Here is a 21,854-nt window from a genome sequence, read left to right as displayed (position 1 = left end):
TCAGGGCAAGGGTTGTAAATTATGCCTTGGGAGCATATGAGGTTTTTATAGAAAAGGTGATCGTATAAGCTTTGGAGGGGATTCATTGGCTTGGTAATGAGATTTTCCAACACCCTTTTTAAGATTCAGAGTGATCCGACAGCGGTCTCCCCCCCCCCTACCTCACACTTTCCCAAAAAGTGTCTCATAAAAATTCTGAGGTGACGATTTTTTGTTGTAGAATCTTTGAAAAAAGTCTCATTCGATTGGAAATTGAAGACACTGGTGCCCCCTTTATAGTCAAAAGTGGTGGGAGGGCAACTAATCCCACGCCCACCATTTCCCCTAACATATCCAATCATAATTTTGAGACAGCCATTTTGGCAAAGGTACGTTATGCCCTGGGGGCATATAAGGTTTTTTTTTACAAAAAGTGTGGTCGTATAAACTTCGAAGATGACTCATTGGATTGGAAATCAGATTTTTTGGTTCCTTTTTTAAGAATCAAAGTGATCGTGGGTAGCCCCTTCCGCCTCACGTCGTATTCTTAACAAACACATTCGATAACAATAAGTCCTTTGGGGTGGACAGAATCCCCCAGAGTCTGGGGTAAGGGTTGTAAGTTATGCCTCAGGGATACTAAAGGTTTTTTTATGGAAAAGGTGGTCGTGGTAACTTTAGAAGAGGCTCATTTAATTTTAATTATATAGTTCTAGTTCCCTTTTAAGAATCAAACATGACGAAGAGCAACTAGCCCCCCTCCCTGACATTTTATTGAGAAAGTAAATAAAACATTTTATTTAGAGGGTAATGAAGTTCATTCATTTATTGAGAAAGGTATGCGTATTTGAATTTTAATTTTCAAGAAGAGGAAGGGCATTCAGGTAAACATTTCAGGTAATATTTAGGGGAGTGTTGAACTAAATCAATACACGTTATGTGTCTAAGGATTGTAAAAAGGGTGTAACACAGGAATAACTGAGTATATTAATTCGGAAAATTCAGGAAATGATAAGGAATATGATCAAAAGGTAATATGTGCATGCTACCAATGCTACTACAACTACCAGACTACTCTATTTACAGTATTGAGGGGAAATTTGAGCAAAACCAAAGACGCTATATGCATGCAAATTACCAAAATATCGTAACTCAAGAATTGATCTGGGTGTTAAGCTGGAACTTTCAGCGAATACTTAAAGGGGAAGATCATCTCAACAAAAGGCAATAAGGGCACACTACTGCTAATATTATTGTTACTGCTGCATTTACTACTGCTACTACTACTAATGCTTCTATTGATATTACTTGTAAGGCTAAGAGCCTTACAAGTAAATTTGATAACACACCGGCTATCAAAAGGATATATCAGCAATATCATAGCAACAAGCAGTTGTATGAAGTTGAAACTTTTAAGACTTGATAAAAGGGATGTTCTACTGATCAAAAGGCATTATGTTTATACTATTATTAGCAATATTATTGTGACTACTATTACAACTAACTATAACCACTACCCAGCGGGGAAGGTTAGCTAAATCACAACACGCCGTCTGTATGTAGGTTGTCAAAAGGGTGTAACAGCAATATTTTAGGAAAAGTTTGGTGTGTGAAGTTGAAACTAACAGGGCTTGTTGTGAGGGATGTTGAACTAACACAAAGAAAATATTTGCATCCTAATGCTGCTGCTTCTACCCATACTAATATTACTGTTACTATTATTACTACTACTGTCACTAAAGCTTAGGTTACTACAATGAATTCTACTGATAATACTATCTCTACTGCTATTAAAGCTAAGAATAATAATGTAAAAAATTTGGGATATATAGAGACTAAATGAAACTAATTCGAAATACACTATGCCCACACAGGTTGTCAAGCGAACGCATCAGAAATGCTTCAGGAACGGTTGATGATATAAAGCTGAAACTTTCAGCGTGTGTTGAAGAAGATGTTGAAGGAACCAAAAGTGCTACGCGCATACTAATACTAATGCTGCTACAACTATTGCTACTGTGCAATCTAAGGGTATTAAGGAGAAACTTTTAAAGAATATTTAGGTAGATGTTGAACTAAATCAAAACTAACTATGAGCAAGTGGACTTTCAAAAAGATGTCAAAGCAATATCTGAATAACAAATTATATTATTAAGTTAGACCTTTAAGGGTAAGTTGTAGGGGATTTTGAATTAGCCAGAAGGTGCTATGGGTATACTTTTAATACTACCCTATAGTTAATATAACTAATGACGCTAAGGGTATTAGGGTGAAACGTTTGGGAAGGTTTAGGAGGAGTTTCAATTAGGCGAAAAAACTGTATGCATGCAGGTTTTCAAAGGGGCATATAAGCCATATCATAGGCAGCACCACTCTATAATAGCTAGAAATATCGTTGAAAATTTTAAAAGAGCAAATTCAATTCAAAATTAAAAGTTCTGGAGCCCTTCTTAAGAATAATAAGAGATTGGAGCGAAAGCATCCCTTCTCACAAGCCCATTCATTTTCCAAACGGATCCATTCAAAATTTTCAGACAGCCATTTTGTTCAACATAGTATATCGGTCCAGCAACTATGTCTTTAGGGGTAATGGGTATGCCAACCCCCACAGTCATTCAATTGGCCCATTATGCTTTAAAACTAAATATTACTTTAAATTAATCAAAGGCATTGTGTTTATGGTTGCCAAGAAGATATCTCAGCAATATATCGAGAACGACTGGGAGTGTTAAGTTAAAACTTTTGGGGCTAATAGTATCATTACTTGCTCTTACAATGTAAATAAATAAAAAGAGTGCAAGTGTATCCAGGATTTGAGAAAGTATAGATAGAATCCTTAGGAATGGCGTGGCTTTATTTTTCAGGGCAAATTCAGGAGTTATAAAATTGAATTAAAAATACTATTTGCGTTAGGATTTAAAATTGTTGAAAAGGTTTCTCCAACATACGAATAGTAACTCAGACTATGGAGTCTTATAGAAAAAAACCGAAAAGATGTAAAAATATTATTTTTTTTCCGGAAATAAGACTATGTCAAGAAAAAACGAAAAGAAATAACTGAAAAAACAGTTTACACAAAACAGTTTTTTGAAAGAAAAGTAAAGAGCTCTATTAAGCTAAAAATGAGCGGAAATAAACTAAAATAATCTTCCAGGTGTATAATAACTACCAACCAATAAAATAAACTCAAACGAGCAGAAATTAACATTAGTACGGCTGATAACCCCAATAGCTTCTCAAGAACAGAATATAACTTGCACTTTACTGAAAACAAAATACGCTTTAAATGTCTTCACTTTTCTGCTTTTATAAATAAAAAATTATCAAAACTTTAAGGAGTAAATACAAGTATATGTCAATTGAACCGACAATACACGGTAATTCGTTTTTGTTTTCTTTCAGTGAAGCACAAATTATGTTCTGGTTTTAAAAACGTATAGAAGAAAATTAGGTTGGGTGTATATTATACAAATACCAAGCAGTCATGGTGATTTTGGAAATCACCATATTTTGGAAATTTCTTCTATATCATTAGACTTTCTTGCAGGAAGTTTTTCTTATGGTGTGCTGCAAACAATGTTTGTACCTACTAGAACAACGGAGACAACAGCTACTTTAATGGATAATATGTTTTCTTTTTTTTTACCAATTCTTCGTAGCTACGTCTTGCCAGTGACATTTCAGACCATTTCCTTACTTTTTTCATAGTTAGCTCTTTCTTAACTTCCATCTAGTAGAATTGCAAAGTGAATCAATATTTCTTATTTTATCTCCAAAAAAAAAAATCTACAACAAAATAACTATGTTCAACTGAATAATTGTAGGATTAAATAAAAAAAAACTAATTTTTTTAGCTGAAAGTAAGGAGCAACATTGAAACTTAAAACGAACAGAAATTACTCCGTATATGAAATGGGTTGTCCCCTCCGCAATCCCTCGCTCTTTACGCTAAAGCTTTTAACTGTTTTAAAAAGTTGAATTGTGGCAAAGAGTCAAACTTTAGCGTAAAGAGAGAGGGATTGCGCAGGGGACAACCCATTTCATATACGGAGTAATTTCTGTTCGTTTTAAGTTTTAATGTCGCTCCTTAGTTTCAGCTAAAAAAAATTAGTTTTTTTTATTTAATTTCTGAACGTTTTTGAATTAATGCATGTTTGGTTTTGGTTCTCCGCACATAAATTATTAAAATGAAATTTGTATATTAATTCTTTTTTTCTTGATTTTGAGAAATAAGGGGTGGAGAAGGAGGCCTAGTTGCCCTCCAATTTTTCGGTTACTTAAAAAGGCAACTAGAACTTTTAATTTTTAACGAACATTGTTATTAGTAAAAAAAATATACGTAATTTAAGAATTAACTTACGTAACAAACTTTCATAATCTTATATTTTTATTATGTATACGAGGGGGTTTGTACCCTCGTTAATACCTCGCTCTTTACACTAAATTGTAAGTTTTGTCCCAATTCTTTAAGAATGACCCCTGAATCAGAAAGGCCGTGGAATAAATAGTTGAAATTAATAAAAATACTTTAGCATACAGAACAAGGTATATATCTCCTCCTAAATACCTCACTATTTAAGCTAAAGTATTTTTAGAACCCCTCATATGCGTAATAATCTCTGTTCGTTTTAAGTTTCAATGCTACTCTTTCCTTTCATTTGAAAAAAACGTTTTCATGTTTATTTTTCATTGTTTTCTTATAGTAATGCTAGAAAATCCTGCGCCCTTTTCATTGAATTTTTCTTCCCCCATGACAGATTCCTCCAAGGAAAGATCCTCCAACATAGCCCCCTCCCCTCAGCTCCACCCCCAGACAAAATAAAATCCCCCTGAAAACGTCTGTACACTTCCCAATAACCATTACTATATGTAAACACTGGTCAAAGTTTGTAACTTGCAGCCCCTCCCCCACGTATTGTGGGGGAGTAAGTCATCCCCAAAGACATAGTTATTATGGTTTTCGAATATGCTGAACAAAATGGCTATTTCTCAGGCTCGTAACTTTTGATGGGTAAGACTAAACTTGATGAAACTTATATATTTAAAATCAGCATTAAAATGCGATTCTTTTAATGTAGCTATTGATATCAAAATTCAATTTTTTTGAGTTTTGGTTACTATTGAGCCGGATCGCTCCTTACTACAGTTCGTTACCACGAACTGTTTGATAAGATTGAGTCAGAGTCATATTTTAATAGATTTTTTATTTTATTTTATGATCAAATGAAAAATTCAGCGCTCCAAAAACTTACAACCCCTCATCTTCACGAGATCAACAAAAACTACTGGGAGTCTTAGAACCTTGGATGATTTCCGGTGTACTCAAAAGCTAGAGAAAAAAGAATTATCTTGAAAAAAGTTAAGAGCTTCCTTTCAAGTTCCTGAATGAATATGGGAGTTGCAAGAAACTATTTAAATCAATTATTCGCACGGCAAAGTTCGACTTCTATTTTAGAAAATTTTTGAATGTGGACCTTATTTGAGAGAATCCTATGCACAGATTAATTCAGTTTTTAAGCCGATTCAGTTCTTTAAATTTTTTCAATTGGAATACCAAAATAAATAGGAATTCTCATTGAAATCCCAATATTGAAGGTAGTTTTCAAAATATCGTATGGGGCAAAGAAAATCTTAGGGGGGGGAATTCTAGCCCTGCATATAGAAAATGCTATCACAGGTCCAAATAGGTTACAATGAAGGGCTATTATGTAGAACGCATTTACAATATTAATAATGGTTATTTTGTGTTACATGTGGAGAGGGGATATCTAAACCGTCGAAGGTGGTTTATTAAAGTCCTTTCTTTCCAGTTTTTGAAGAGATCCTCCAGATAACAGCAGAGAGGGGATTTAATGCCTGGTGTTGGACAAATAATGCCTCTAAAAATAACATAGAAAAAATGCCTCTAAGTCGGACAAATAATTTTTACTAGGCAAACAGAGGCTAAAGAGAGAGACCCATATTACTGCAGAATTATTTTTACTTTTAAGTACGAATTACCTTTTTCAGGATGCTATTACACGATAGGTAAGACTGATCAGGACAAGCAGGCGTTATCTTTTATTAATTTTAGCTACCTGATAAGCATTGCTCGTCAGGATAAGAGGTTTATTTGTATTATTTTTTATTATTTTGTTTGTCAATTGGTACCTATTTTGTAATAAATACTATGTTAGCTTGCGCAGAGACGGAAGAGTTTTTTTTTGGGGGGGGAGGAAGGGTACCATTCTCCAGGAGCAGTAATTTTCCAAAGAATTATCCCCTAAAAGTATAAAAATTGCTTCCTGGAAAATTGTTTTAGCAGTTCAGTGTCCTCTTAAAAACATTTAAATAGGTCATATTTTTCAAAATAATTTTCGTTTTAAAGCATTGGTATGAAAAATTTGTAGTTTACAGTAAAAGTTGGGGGAAGTTGGGATGGAGGCTCCCCTAATTTTGGCATTATATTAAAAGTGAAGTTACATTAGGAGAGAAATAAAAAAAAAACAAAGAAAGAAAATTTTCTTGGGAGGATGCTGCCCCCTCAACATGCCTCTTTCTACAGCAAAGTTTAAATGACCTCGAACTGAATAGGGACTTCTCCGTATGTAAGGAGGCTGCCCTTCTTTAACACCCCTACTTTCTGCGCTGAAGTTTCATAGTGCTTTACAGAAAGTATTTATGAGTACAGCAAATATAGTAAGTGGTTTAAATCAGTTGTTGGAATTCAGTGGTTGCCTTTTAAAAAACCCGAATTGAAAACTTTATTTTATAAAGCAAATGTCATCAATAAACTCTTATATTCCTGAGGTATTATGAAAAAATACTTATTATCCTATTCCAACTGCCTTTTTTCATCAGTATTTTTTAAAGCATTGTAGCAAAAACAAATGTTTAGCGCAAAGAGTGAGTTTAAGGGGAATGAGCAGCCCCCTTATATATCGAGGGGTTTTAGTTTGCTTTACGTTTCAATGCCGCTCTTTACTTTTATTCGAACTTTATTTAATATTATGCAAAGAATATACAAATATTAAAAAACTTTCATTCTCAAATCATTGTGACAAAAAAAACTTTTGTTTTAACATTCTTTATTGATTTTATTTTTTTAATGGGGGGGGGGTAACCTCTAGCGTAAGGAGCAGGAACATAATTTCTGTTCGCTTTAAGCTCTAAGGTTATTCCTTAGAATCTTATTTTCATATCGCTTGAGAAGGTTTATTTTTTTTAATTACGTGTAGGCATAACAAACATATTTTGTTGAATTTATTGTATTTCACAGGTCAAAAATATGTAAATAATGCCAACTAAAAAAATAACATAAGACTCTTAATAGACAAGTCGTTCTCACTGACTTAATATCAAATTTTTCAAATTATTAATACCTTTAACAGAAGACTCACTATTCGTATTTCGGAATATAATATCTTTAATTGTATCGTCTGTTATATTCAAAAACATTTTCTTACTATATTGGTACGCCCCCTTAAATCGAATCGCATTTTCATCACGGAGCGTCCTTTTTAAAAAGAGAGCGTCGCCGAGAGTCCACTCATTTTGATACGAATCAAATAACTCATATCCTACATTTGTCATAAAATTTTGTATTTTCTGTAGATAGTCTTTTCTTCCATCATATTCTACTAAGATGGCGCTTATCTTTAATTTAGTAAATGGTATTGTTTTTAAAATATTCAATTCTCCTCCTTCGATATCTAAAAAAAGAATATCGATGGTAGTGACATTTAAAGCCTGGAGAATTGTCCACAGTGGAAAACAGGAAACCATGACAACCTTTCGAAATCTTTCGAATCCTTTTTCGTCTATCCCATATCCATTGTGGCCTTCTTCATTATATAGTACTCGTCCATTCCCTTTATTATACACTGCAAAAGAAAATTATGTTTTAATTGACGATTGGATTGTCGATCTATCTGCTCTTTCAGCACCAAATAAAAAATAGTTAGTTTTAATAAATGAACACATTTTAAATAATTAATTTCTTTCGGTTCATCCACATAGGAGCTTCGAAAAGCAATAAAAGATTTGTTACAAATGTTCCAGAGAAATGAGTAGTCTTGGGTACAAAGGCAATTGTAAATTTGGGCACAATTGACCATGATTTTATACTATTACATTTCATTGTAATTCATTGAAACTCATCATACATCAATATTTGTTATCGATCACTATGACTGGGTCGGTCAGTCAAAAAAGTGTTATGTCAATTTAACTTGTTTCTTTCCAATCGTGATGTCATCTAGAGCAGGGCTTCTTAAACTGTGGGTCGCGACCCCCAGGGGGGTCGCGAGACTACTGAAAGGGGGTCGCAAAGATCTGATACTTTCAATCATTATAAATAAAATTTTTAAATTAGTATACACACTACATACAAATATAAATACAAATAAAAATCATACAAAATACTATTGTAGTTTTATTATAACTTTTTTTGAAAAAAGTGGCAATGCAAAACTGTTATGTAGGGCATATAAATGAAAATATGGAAGTAGCATTTAAAATAATAAGTACAATGTGCTCCTCGATTTTCAGCTGAACCTTCGACATTGATGTCTGGCCGCCGGTGTCAGTGTTTGCAAGATAACTTAGTGATTATAAGTACCCAGACACCACATTGCCTTACAGCTTACACATACTGTTTGTTCTTCAGTTTCGACTCAGCTTTGTCTTTGTAGTGACATGTGTCACAACAATTTTGTTTCATAATAATTTTAATTATTATCTTAAAGTTCAACTACATTTTGTCTAATTATTTATTATTATTTAACTATCATGGATAAATGGCTAATTAAAATTCCAATTAATAAGTCTGCCACGCCGTCACAACCAAGGTGCAGTGCTTCAAATCCGACTTCTTGCTAAACAAAAAAAAGAAAATATGACAAATCATATTTGCAGTATGGCTTCACATGCTCTTCTCACAACAATGAAGAACAACCAGTGTGCTTAATTTGCATTGAAGTTTTGGCTGCAGAAAGCATGAAACCGTCAAAACTGCAACATCATTTGAATACTAAACATGCAACGTTATCAAAAAAGCCAATAGAATATTTTGAGCGTCTTTTGCAAACATCAAATACAGAAAAGAACACTTTGGAGAATTGTGTTACTTTGAATGATAAATATCTATTGGCATCGTATGAAGTTTCGTATTCGATAGCAAAAACGAAAAAGCCTTTTACTATTGGAGAGCAACTTTTACTACCTGCAGCTATAAGAATGTCTGAAATTGTTCATGTAAAACAGTACACTGCTGAAATTAGTAAAATTCCATTATCAAATGACACTCTGTCAAAAGAATTTTCAGACATTAGCAATGATCAATTTCAACAGCTTCTTATGAGGCTTAAAGACAGCTCAAAGTTTGCAATACAACTGGACGAGTCGACAGGCATTTCAAAAATGGTACAGTTGTTACTTTTTGTAAGATATATTTATGAAGGAAGCATTCATGAAGATATACTTTTTTGTTCTCCTCTGGAAGGTCATACTCGTGGAAAAGATATATATAAAAAAATAAATGGGTTTTTTGAAAAAGAAGGATTAAATTGGAAAAATTGTGTTGGTGTGTGTGCACTGACGGTGCTGCAGCAATGACTGGACAAGATCTTGGTTTTACAGCATTTGCTAAAGCTGGAAATGATCATATTACATTTACACATTGTATGATTCACCAAGAGGCATTTATTTTTAAAAAAATTGCACCAGAATTAATGTTAAGTTTTTGATGCAGTCAAAAACATTAACTTTATTAAAAGTTGAGCACTTAATAGTCGATTGTTTAAAAATTTGTGCATTGATATGGATTTGGATTACACAAGTTTATTGCTACATACTGAAGGTAGGTGGCTATCAGGAGATCGAAGTTTAAACGATTATTAACTTTAAAAGATGAAGTTCTTATATTTCTAACAGAGCAAAATTTTAATTTGGCCGATTATTTTCACGATAATTTATGGCTTCTCAAGCTGTGCTATTTGGCAGATATTTTTGATAAAATCATTTATATGAATTTATTGATGCAGGGAGTCTGCGTTAATATGTTTATGTTAAAAAATAAACTCGAGGCCTTTGTTAAAAAATTCTTATATGGAAGAGCAGAGTGGAAAGTGGATCGCTCGAAATTTTTCCATTTACTGACGAGTTACATGAGAATTAGTAACAATATTTCAAAAAAAGATACTCCTATAACAAAAATTATAGTTAATCATTTGAAGAATATGGAAGTTTACATGCATAGGTATTTTCCCAATGATATCGATACACAACAACGGATTTGCAATCCATTTTCAATTGAAATGGAAGAAATTAATTTTTAAACATAAAAGCACAAGAAGAATTTTCTGAATTAACAAGTGATACTACCTTGCGACTCAGATTTTCTCAAGTGCCTGTGCATGAATTTTGGATAGAAATCAAATCAGAATATCCCCTACTATCGGAAATGGCAATTAACAAATTACTGCCATTTTGTACAACATATTTATGTTAATCAGCCTTTTCCACATTAACTTACATAAAATCAAAATACCGTTCAACTTTAATAAACGTTGAAAATTTATTATGATCTGCACTAACTCAAATCGAGCCTAGATTTAATTATTTGTGTAAAAATAAACAATCACATCCGTCACATTAATATTGTTTGATGTTAATAATATGTTTTTATTAAATATTACAAAAGTTTATTTTTTCTATTGAATAAATATATATGTAGTTTTATGTCATTTTATTTATTGTGTTTTATTATGACCGATATCCCGTCAACGTTTCCAATTATATATATGCGAAATGAATGGGTACATATTCTTTAATCCGTATTTTATTTACATTGTAAAATAGTGCGATATTACGTCTACATATACGGTTAATATACATTTCATTATATGGAGGAGGGGGTCGTTTAAAATTTCCTAAGCTTGAAGGGGGTCGCTATATAAAATAATTAAATTATTTTCTTTAATTAAATTAAATCTTTAATTAATTTTCTTTAAATAAATTATGCAATTTATGTAAGTTTTTTCTTCTTCTTGAAATACAGGACATACTCTAAGATTTATTTGAATAGAATCCATGGGTTATTTGACTAGATAAAAAAAATACAAAAACAGCTGGTATGCACAATTCTACAATCTAGTAGCTGTCTGACTATAAATGCAATTTTAAAAATTATAACGAAATGGCTTAAAAACATAGCTATGCAAATATTGCTAACCAGAGTGATGGCAAAATCTGTTTGGCCTGAAATAAAATGAAATACCTACTTGAATTGCACAAAAAATTGAATTGCAGGATCTAATTACTAAATGCCTTACGTCTTTTGCTTCCAAACTCCTTCCCTCTTTTTATTTTTTGAATTCTATTTGAATAAACACCTTTTGGTATTTTTAATAAGATAAAATGTACAAAAATGTCAATTATATGCACAACTGTATATTGTAATAGCCTTATAAATATGATCGCAAAATAAAAGCTACAAAACTGGGTTTCAAAAATATTGTAATCCTAGATTTTACCGATTGCAATTCAGCTCAGGTCGGTTTGTTACAAATTAAGAATATTATATTTCCACCACAATCACAATCAAAATTGTCAAAGCCCCAAAAAATCAAGCTTATGATTTTTTTTTGCCTCTATGAGTCATCGTGATGAGGAAGCACAATTTAAATAAACGGAAAATACGATATTCCAAATGGCCTTCCTCTATCTTATACACGGGACTCATTTCAATACAAGTAAATACCCCTAGTTAAGACTACCATAACAGAATAATTTATCTACTCGATAGGAGATGGAATCAGAATCTAGGACACTCAAAATATAAAAAATAAAATAAATTAGTTAAAATAACAGTAGAATTTCAGACTTTACTATATTGAAAAGTTTAAACTTGTTTAAACTTATGTTTAAATTTAACCTGAAGAGTTTAAAGTTTAAACTAAACTTTACTAAATTTGAAAAAGAAAAAGAAGATCTGTCTTGAACTTTTGTCGGAAGGAGTTTCTTAAACTTATCTTAAGTGAGTTATCGAGAAATCAAACTGAGGAGTCAGCTTAAAGGACAAAATGAACGGTTTTCAACATGGCAACGAAATCTTCCAATTTTCCGAAAATCACTTAGAAGAAAACATGACTAAAGATCTAGAATTTCTCTTTTTGAGCAATCCATAGTCCAGCAGTAAATTTAGAATTGTATCAGCTCAACTTTTGTTTTGGCCGTTACACAAAATTTAGAGTAATTTCACTGCTATATTTAATTCGTTATTATGAGTGCTAATTTTGATAAAAATGACTGTATTTCTTTGAATGTAGTTAAAATGCAAGATCAGCTAGATTTCTAAGTACTTTTTAGCTTAACGATAAATTTCTAGGTTAGATTCAGCAAATTTAAAAATTTTTACTGACTATCGCTCTAGGCTATTAATTGTAGAGAAAAAAACAAGAGATATTGCTATCTCTGGGTCAGGTACAAGGAACAATAAATTATGCCCTGTGTGTTACCGTTTCTCATCAAAACAGTGATCTTAGTGTGCTGTGAATAATTAACTTGTAGTAGAGTTTATGAAAGGATTTTGTGAAGAAATCAAATAAGTTTAGTGCATAATATTGATGTCATTAAATAAACAAGGCTTATTTAATGATGTCATTATGATGTCTTAATGATGTCTTAATGATGTCATTAAGAAAACAAAGAATCAACTAATTTTTTTCTTTCTTTAGCACAAGAGTAATTACAGTAATTACAAGTAATTAACTAATTAGTAATTACAGTAATTAAGTAATTTAAAGTAATTAACTAAGTAATGTGAAATTATTACAGTAATCTCAACGTGTTGATTAGGATAAAACCAAATTTGTGTATTTAAGGAACAAAAGGTCGACCCCCCACACCGTTCGAAAGAGCAGAAAAAACAATATTAAATCGCCGAAGATCTCCAAAATTCCAGTTTCTTATGGAACAGGATAATTTAACTCTTAGGTTGCGGATTGCCTTTCTCCTCATTTCCCTTGGTGGTTCCGAAAATAGTTGTGAAAAACATGATGGAAGTTACAAATCAAATTCCTGTATCATAGGTAATGCTCTTTTTTAGTTTATCAACAGCAGCTCTATTCAAACATTTTGTGGTAAGAAACTGTAAATAAGGAGCGACTCGGCCCAATGGGAACCGAACTACTACACCTACTACTACTACTACTAATAACTCGCTGCAGCACCAAGCCACCTGAGGCCAACACAGCTACGCACGCTCCTCCTCCAACCTAATCTATTCAAGGCCTCCCTCTTTACACCTTCCCAGGAAGTTCCCATTTCCTTTTAGATTGTTATTTATGACATCCTCCCACCCCAGACGAGGACGACCTGCTTTCAGTGTAGCCCCAGTTGGTTGGCCAAAAATTCGACAATCTTTCATTATAGCCCTAGTAAGTGGGATTGAACCACATTTTTCAAAACAACCTACTGTTTGAAATACGGTCAGTCAGCCGGGTACCAAGAACAATCTGTAAGCAATGGCTCTTGAAAACGTCTAGAAAACCGAAAACCGAAACTCTAAAAAATAGAATCAAACAGTTCGTTGTAACGAACTTTAGTAAGGAGCGACCCGGCTCAATAGTAACCAAAACTCTAAAAAATGAAATTTTGATACCAATACCTACATAAAAAAAATAGCAGTTTAATGCTGATTTTAAATATATAAGTTTCATCAAGTTTACTCTTACCCATCAAAAGTTACGAGCCTCAGAAAATTTGCATTATTTTAGAAAATAGGGGGAAACGCCACCTAGAAGTCATAGAATCTTAACGAAAATCATACCATCAGATTCAGCGTATCAGAGAACCCTACTGTAGAAGTTTCAAGCTCCTATCTATAAAAATGCATAATTTTGTATTTTTTGCCAGAAGGCAGATCACGGATTCGTGTTTATTTGTTTTTTTTGTTTTTTTTTGTTTTTTTTTTCCCAGGGGTGATCGTATCGACCCATCTGTCCTAGAATGTTGCAAGAGGGCTCATTCTGATGGAATTGAAAAGTTCTGGTGCCCTTTTTAAGTGACCAAAAAAATTGGAGGGCACCTAGGCCCCCTTCCACGCTAATTATTTTACCAAAGTCAACGGATCAAAATTCTGAGATAGCCATTTTATTCAGCGTAGTCGAAAAACCTTATAACTATGTCTTTGGGGACGACTTACTCCCCCACAGTCCCCATGGGAGGGGCAACAAGTTACAAACTTTGACCAATGCTTACATATAGTAATGGTTATAGGGAAGTGAACAGGCGTTTTCAGGAGGATATTTTTGGTTGGGGGAGGTGTTGAGAAGAGGGGGATATGCTGGGGGAACTTTCCATCGATAATTTGTCATGGGGGAAGAAAATCTCCATGAAGGGAGTGCAGGATTTACTAGCATTATTTTAAAAAAAAACAATGAAAAAATAAATATGAAAAAGTTCTTTCAGCTGGAAGTAAGGAACAGCATTAAAACTTAAAACAAACAGAAATTATTATCCATTTGAGGGGCTCACCTCCTCCTAATACCTCGCTCTTTACGCTAAAGTATTTTTAGTAATTTCAACTATTTATTCTACGGCTTTTGTGATTCTGGGGTCATTCTTAATGAATTGGGACAAAATTTAAGCTTTAGTGTAAAGAGCGAGGATCTGACAAGGGGGCGAACCCTCTCATATATGTAATAAAAATATGAGAATACAAAAGTTCTTTACGTAATCTAATTTATAATTTACGTAAATATTTTACTAATAAAAATATTCGTAAAAAATTAAAAGTTCTAGTTGCCTTTTTAATTAACCAAAAATCGAAGGGCAACTAGGCTTCCTCCTCCGCTCTTTTTTTTCTCAAAATCATTCAATCAAAATTATGAGAAAGCTATTTAGCCAAAAAAAAAAATGCAAAGTTCGTTTTAATCATTCCTCTGCGGAGAGCCAAAATCAAAACATGCATTGATTCAAAAACGTTCAGAAATTAAATAAAAAAAACTAGTTTTTTTAACTGAAAATAAGGAGCGACATTAAAACTTAAAACGAACAGAAATTACTTCGTATATGAAAGAGGCTGCTTCCTCATCAACGCCCCGCTCTTTACGCTAAAGTTTTTTACTGTTTTAAAAAGAAGAATTGAGAGACAGAGTCAAACTTTAGCGTAAAAACCGGGGCGTTGATGAGGAAGCAGCCTCTTTCATATACGAAGTAATTTCTGTTCGTTTTAAGTTTTAATGTCGCTCCTTACTTTCAGTAAAAAAAAAACTTGTTTTTTTATTTAATTATGATAATGACTGACACATTAAAAGAATCGGTATTTTACCAATTCTCTGGAATTACTCAAGGAGCCCCACTTTAGATGTTTCAAGCTCTCATTTACAATGAAAGTGGGTTTTTGCCATTTTTGCCAGAAGAAAGATCAGGAATGTAAGCTTATTTGTTGTTGTTAATTTTTTTCTTTTCAGGGGTGATTGTTTTAATCCAAAGGTTTTAGACGATTAGAGTGCTCATTCGAACAAAAATAAAAGTTCTAGTTCCGCTTTAAAGAGACCAAAAATTGGAGGCCAACTAGCCCCCTCCAGTGCATTTTCTTTCCCAAAGATCTATCGATCAAAAATGAGATAGCCATTAGGTTCTGCATAGGTGAAAGGCTTAATAACTGTGCCTCTGGGGATAAAAAGACCACAAGAGCCCCTGGAAAAAGGGCTCTAGGTTATGACAGTTGCCTATTCATCACGTATGACGTTTGTGATATGGGAAATACACGGAACTATTTTGGGGGAAATTTTCTGTGGGAGGGGGATTTGTCCGTGGAGAACAAAGTATTTGGTAAGAATATTCCAGAAATGTTTTCCCCCTTCTCTCCCCTCTGTTTCCAGAGAAAGGAGAGGAGAGAGTGGAATTTCTGGATATAAATTGGAAAAAACGTCAAAATCAGAAAAATTCAACTAGAAGTAAGGAGCAATATTAATACTTAAAACAAAAATAAATCATTGAGGGATGCTGTCCTTTCTTCCACCTTTTCTCTTTACACTTCTTTCTTTTTTTTTTCTTAAAACAAAAATGAATCATTGAGTTTGACTTTTTGTTGCAATTACTTAAGAAAGACTGCTCAAAAACAAAGGCCATCTAATTTGAATGAGAAGTATTTTTATGTTTGAATGAGAAGAACTTTAAGACTTCAACTTAAAGCACGAGGGTTGAGTAAGGGTGGGCCCCTTCATATACAGAACAATTTCTGTTCATTTTAAGTTTTAAGGTTGCTCTTTACTTTCTGTTGAATTTTTTTAAATTTAATTACTGTCGAAACTTACTTTCAAAGCATCGTACAGTCCCGTCTGTGTCACTGAACGGGTGAGGAATACAAATTGGAAGATTTTTAGTGGGAAAGCAATGCTTGAGGTTTTTACGCATTCCATGGTTTCTTAAAACTTCCATGCAAATCATTGTTGCATGATTTTTAAATCATGATCTGGTCACCTTTCTTGCTTACTACCGCTAAATCAGCCAAATATCTTCAAAAAATCAGATTCTGGCTTTCTTTACTATGAATAAACCAAAAGTCTTGGTTCAAGTCATTTAGACATTGTCAGAGTCTTGAGAATTAATTACATAAAAAAAAACTAGTTTTTTTAACTGAAAGTAAGGAGCGACATTAAAACTTAAAACGAACAGAAATTACTCCGTATATGAAATGGATTGTCCCCTCCGCAATCCCTCGCTCTTTACGCTAAAGCTTTTAATTGTATTAAAAAGCAGAATTGTGGCAAAGAGTCAAACTTTAGCGTAAAGAGCGAGGGATTGCGGAGGGGACAACCCATTTCATATACGGAGTAATTTCTGTTCGTTTTAAGTTTTAATGTCGCTCCTTACTTTCAGTTAAAAAAACTAGTTTTTTTTTATGTAATTTCTGAACGTTTTTGAATTAATGCATGTTTGATTTTGGCTCTCCACACATAAATTATTAAAATGAAATTTGCATATTAATTCCTTTTTTGGCTAAATGGCTTTCTCTTAGTTTTGATCAGACGATTTTGAGAAATAAGGGATGGGAAAGGAGGCCTAGTTGCCATGCAATTTTTCGGTTACATAAAAAGGCAACTATAAATTTTTATTTTTAACGAATTTTTCTATTAGTAAAAAATATACGTAACTTAAGAATTATCTTACGTAACAAACTTTTATATTCTTTAATTTTTATTATGTATATGAGAGGGTTTGTACCCTCGTTAATACCTCGTTCTTTACACTAAATCGCAAGTTTTGTCCCAATTCTTTAAGAATGACCCCTGAATCAGAAAGGCCGTAGAATGAATAGTTGAAATTACTAAAAATACTATAGCATAAAGAGCGAGGTATTTATCTCCTCCTAAATACCTCGCTCTTTATGCTAAAGTATTTTTAGAACCCCTCAAATGCGTAATAATCTCTGTTCGTTTTAAGTTTCAATGCTACTCCTTACTTTCAATTGAAAAAAAAAATTCCATGTTTATTTTTTCATTGTTTTTTTATAGTAATTTTAGAAAATCCTGCGCCCTTTTCATTGAATTTCTGTTCCCCCATGACACATTTCTCCATGGAAAGATCCTCCCACATAGCCCCCTCCCCTCAACCCCACCCCCAAAACCAAAAAAAATCCCCTGAAACCGACTGTACACTTCCCAATAACCATTATTATATGTAAACACTGGTCGAAGTTTGTAAGTTGCAGCCCCACCCCCAGGGACTTTGGGGGAGTAAGTCATTCCCAAAGACATAGTTATTATGGTTTTTGACTATGCGGAACAAAATGGCTATCTCAAAATTTTTATCTGTTGACTTTGGAGAAAAAATGAGCGTGGGAGGGGGCCTAGGTGCCCTCCAATTTTTTTGGTCACTTAAAAAGGGCACTAGAACTTTTCATTTCCGTTAGAATGAGCCCTCTTGCGACATTCTAGGACCACTTGGTCGATACGATGACCCCTGGGGAAAAAAAAAAAAAAAAAAAAAAAAAAAAACAAATAAACACGCACCCGTGATTTGTCTTCTGGCAAAAAATTCAAAATTCCACATTTTTGTAGATAGGAGCTTGAAACTTCTACAGTAGGGTTCTCTGATACGCTGAATCTGATGGTGTCATTTTCGTTAAGATCCTACGACTTTTAGGGGGCGTTTCCCCCTATTTTCCTAAATAAGGCAAATTTTCTCAGGCTCGTAACTTTTGATGGGTAAGACTAAACTTGATGAAACTTATATATTTAAAATCAGCATTAAAATGCGATTCTTTTGATGTAGCTATTGCTATCAAAATTCAATTTTTTAGAGTTTTGGTTACTATTGAGCCGGATCGCTCCTTACTACAGTTCGTTACCACGAACTGTTTGATAAATAGGACTCTGAGAAAAATTCTTAAGATTTTGAAAATATCTAAATGACGTTGAACTGAATTGTTGGTCCATCCAATTAATGAAATGCAAACCCCAATTTTCGGCAGATACGATAGTATGCAAGAACGGCGTCCAATTTCCATCATCGTAAACACCCCAAAGATAAGTCAACATCCATTTGTATAAAAAGAGAAGAAAGTATCTCCTTGAATTGTAGAAACAAATTATATTCATCTCTTACTTCCAAAGCCCAAGCCCTTTTTCGTAGCTTTGGGACCCTCATGCTGGAAACTGGCTGTATGAGAAGAATTTGAAGAACTCAAGCAGGCTTGAACCGCGTACGCCTTCCGTTTCTTCGCGAGTAGCTCCTTGAAGTAGTACGGATCAGCTTCTATGAGTAAACCATCCCAAAATTTGAACTTCTCGAGGAATATGGAGTTTCCAAATAATTCTCCATCTGCACCCCCACATTCGACAAAAAATCTCTTTCTGTCCTGAAAAAGATTGAATGTTTATTAAAGCAAATTGAGTGAAAAGTAATGCGCGGTGTCACACAAAAGAATATTTAATAATGAGGGATTTTCTCCTTGCTTTCAATGTCTAAAACCAAATAAAAAATGTTGGGGAGAAAACTTTCCAGAAACTAAACCAAATTGGATTCGAAAGTGATAATCTTCTTCATCATAATGTGCAACCAAGAGCATATCTTATAGCGCTTTGTGGCACTTCTTCATTTTATTCTGAATTTACAGAGATGCTTTTCTTTAATTTTGTAAAATGCTGTAATAAATTAATTGTTGTGATATAGTTGTTGTATATTAAAATGCTACGGTTGCTATTTTGAGTTTTCGAGTTCTTTAAGTTCTTTATTTAACAATAAATTTCATAAACAAAAAAACTATTTCAACACAATCTCCCCCATAATGATCCATGGCCGGGAAAGAACAGGGGAGAAAAAATGCCAACACAGGAAGAAACAAACAAAATCCAAAAAATATCTAGTGGCCCACCTTAATAATCCCCAAAATAACAAGCTAGACAGGGGTACCACATAATTTCACCAACTCAAATAAATATTCAACTCAATCCAGAGACACCAATGGATAGAGATATTTAATGGTTATAAATGCTGATTGAGGCTCTGTATGGGGTTGCTACAAATGCTATAAGTGATTATTTACAATTTTAATATACTAGAATTCTGTGGTTTTTATTTAACGATTTTAAATGCTGATGGAAGCTTTTCGGGGTATCAAAATGGGTTTGAAAATTTCTATTTGTTTTCCCAAGCTTTTGCAAGGGTTTCACTGGAGATTACTTTGAAGGAAAACAGGGGTTAATTCTTTGTGCGATATTTCAGGGGAAGCGATTGGGAGGATGAATTTTAAAAGTACCAGTTTAGGTTTTTTCATTGAAAACAAAAGATACCAACCCACCCTCTAGACTTCAAAAATACCTTTTTATATCTTCATTTAAAAAAATTAAAATACTTGACCGCCCTTTCCGTGAAGTGGCACCCCTTTGGCGATATCCTCTAGTGTTTCTTAACTTTTTACGTACTTGTTTAAGTCTTGATATGTTTTCGTCAAAAATAACCACGTCCATGCTTTTCCAATTAAGGCCAACTGTTTTTACTAAGGAAAGCGAATTTTGTGAAAAAAGCTGCCTTTGAGATAACAAAACAATCTGTCTCGAACATAAACAGGCCAAGTTTTAATTATTTTTTTGTTTTATTTTTTGCATGAAAAATAATCTGTGTACAACACTAGTTTGACAGATATTAAATACAGCAAGTTTAACAAATTTCTGAATTATGCCACAAGAGAGAGAAAAATTACTGTTCTATATTCCCATGTTAAAACTGCACTTTAATTTCTTTGGACAATTTTAGTTATGTCAATTGTCATATTTTTATAGCCAATCGAATTACTACTTAATTGTATTTCAGAAAGTAAAGCCAAACGACAACGTTTGTTGTCGTTTGTGACGTCACCTGTTATTGTGACGTCAAGCATTGAGCCAGTAAACATAATGTAAAATCTGATCGTTCTTTTTTCTAAGGATCTTTTTAGGCAAGTAAAAGAAACACTAAGTTCTTGAGTCACAACCTTTTTTTCAAGTAAGCTCTAATTCAAATAAATAATGACGAAGACCACACTGCCTTTCCATAATTTGTTGTTTTTGTTGTTCTCTCTCTTTGTTGTTCATCTATTTTGTTGTTGTAAACTCTAATTCTCTAAATTTGGCGCGCTTGCAAAACTAATATGATATTTTTTTCAAGTAATATAACTAATTCCCATGGAAAGTGACATAATTTTCTTTTACAGCGAAAGTAAGAAAAGCTAACACATCCCCCCCTGTTATTTTTAAACATGCTTTGGTATCTTCATTTAAAAAAAAGAAGAATAGAAGCTAGCCTCCCATACGTTTTTGTCAGTTAGTGCCCTTGATATTTGAAATTTCATACATCCAAAATAATTCCCAACAATTGTTTGCTAAGCCAGTTCTGAATTGGACAATGAGTAAGACAATTTAGGTCAAGAGGGCCAAACTGGAAGTTTGAAAATGTCAGATACAACCTATAAGCTTGAGAGCAACGATTTTTCCTAAATATTTAGCATAATCAACTCAAAACACGCTGTTTTTTTTTTTTTTAGTTTCGCTTTTTGTTTTGAAATGAAAACAATTTCTATAAATATTTGCAAAGTTATGGGTGGCTACAATGAAGGATTTTCATGTCAGGCTTCCCCCTTCCGGTCTTAGAAGACAAGAAAACCTAAGCCCTTTTTAAAAACATGATACTTTTAGGTAAAAAAAAACATTCACTCTTTTAACTCCCTTCAAAAAAGTTAATTGACTTGACCCTTTTCCATGGCTAACCACAAATAACGTCCCTTTTTATCGTAAAAATAAACATTTAAGCTTTTGTAACTAAATCAATTAAATATTTAGTTTTTAATTGTATTTATTATTTTACAAGTAAAACAATAAATAAAAACTCTTTACTTAAGCTACTTACAGTTGGAAAAAACAAATCCAAAATCAAAATGATATCAATCCAGGGCTTCCCCAAAGTAGCAAGAAAATACTCTAGAGCTGTATAGTTTCGATTCAAAGGATTTTCAAAGTTCCAAGCATCTTCTAAGGCATAAGGTAGTTTAATATTCCTTTTTAAATATTCTAAGTCATCTTCTTTCCGTGACAGACCTTCTATATAAGCATTAATTAAACAAAAAAGTACAATAAATGAAGTTATGACGAGGTAGAACTGAAGTTTCCTGCGAAAAAGCGATTTAAACAGTCTCATTGAAGCCTCATAGACAAATAAGAATATTTACTATAATTCTAGATTGGCAAGTTTATACCATAGGCCTATAGCTATGATGATTAAGAAACAACGAAAAACACACTTTTCAATGTATCCATATATGGCCAAAGCTTCGTAATGAATCTTGGTTACGTTACACGATTAGGCTAGAAAACATATGGTGTCCATTAAGCCTGTTAAATTAAAATTAA

At 33.2% G+C, this 21,854-nt stretch overlaps 2 protein-coding genes across 2 annotated transcripts in view; one reads left to right on the top strand and one right to left on the bottom strand.

Annotated features, from left to right (window-relative positions):
• Positions 1 to 21,854, top strand: part of LOC136025823 (uncharacterized) — a 94,293-nt gene that overhangs the window by 47,308 nt on the left and 25,131 nt on the right. The window lies entirely within an intron of this gene.
• On the bottom strand, positions 7,211 to 21,642 carry LOC136026706 (uncharacterized). Its single transcript, XM_065703462.1, has 3 exons — positions 21,355 to 21,642; positions 18,577 to 18,829; positions 7,211 to 7,841 (listed from the first exon to the last, which is right to left on the bottom strand). Exons 1-3 carry the CDS (start codon positions 21,640 to 21,642, stop codon positions 7,303 to 7,305), a joined length of 1,080 nt encoding a protein of 359 aa, XP_065559534.1. The 3' UTR covers positions 7,211 to 7,302.

This window comes from Artemia franciscana, chromosome 4 (genome assembly GCF_032884065.1).
Source record: "Artemia franciscana chromosome 4, ASM3288406v1, whole genome shotgun sequence".
Taxonomy (NCBI): Eukaryota; Metazoa; Arthropoda; class Branchiopoda; order Anostraca; family Artemiidae; genus Artemia; species Artemia franciscana.
The sequence above is the reverse complement of the archived record's forward strand: the minus strand, read 5'-3'. Positions and strand labels throughout refer to the sequence as shown.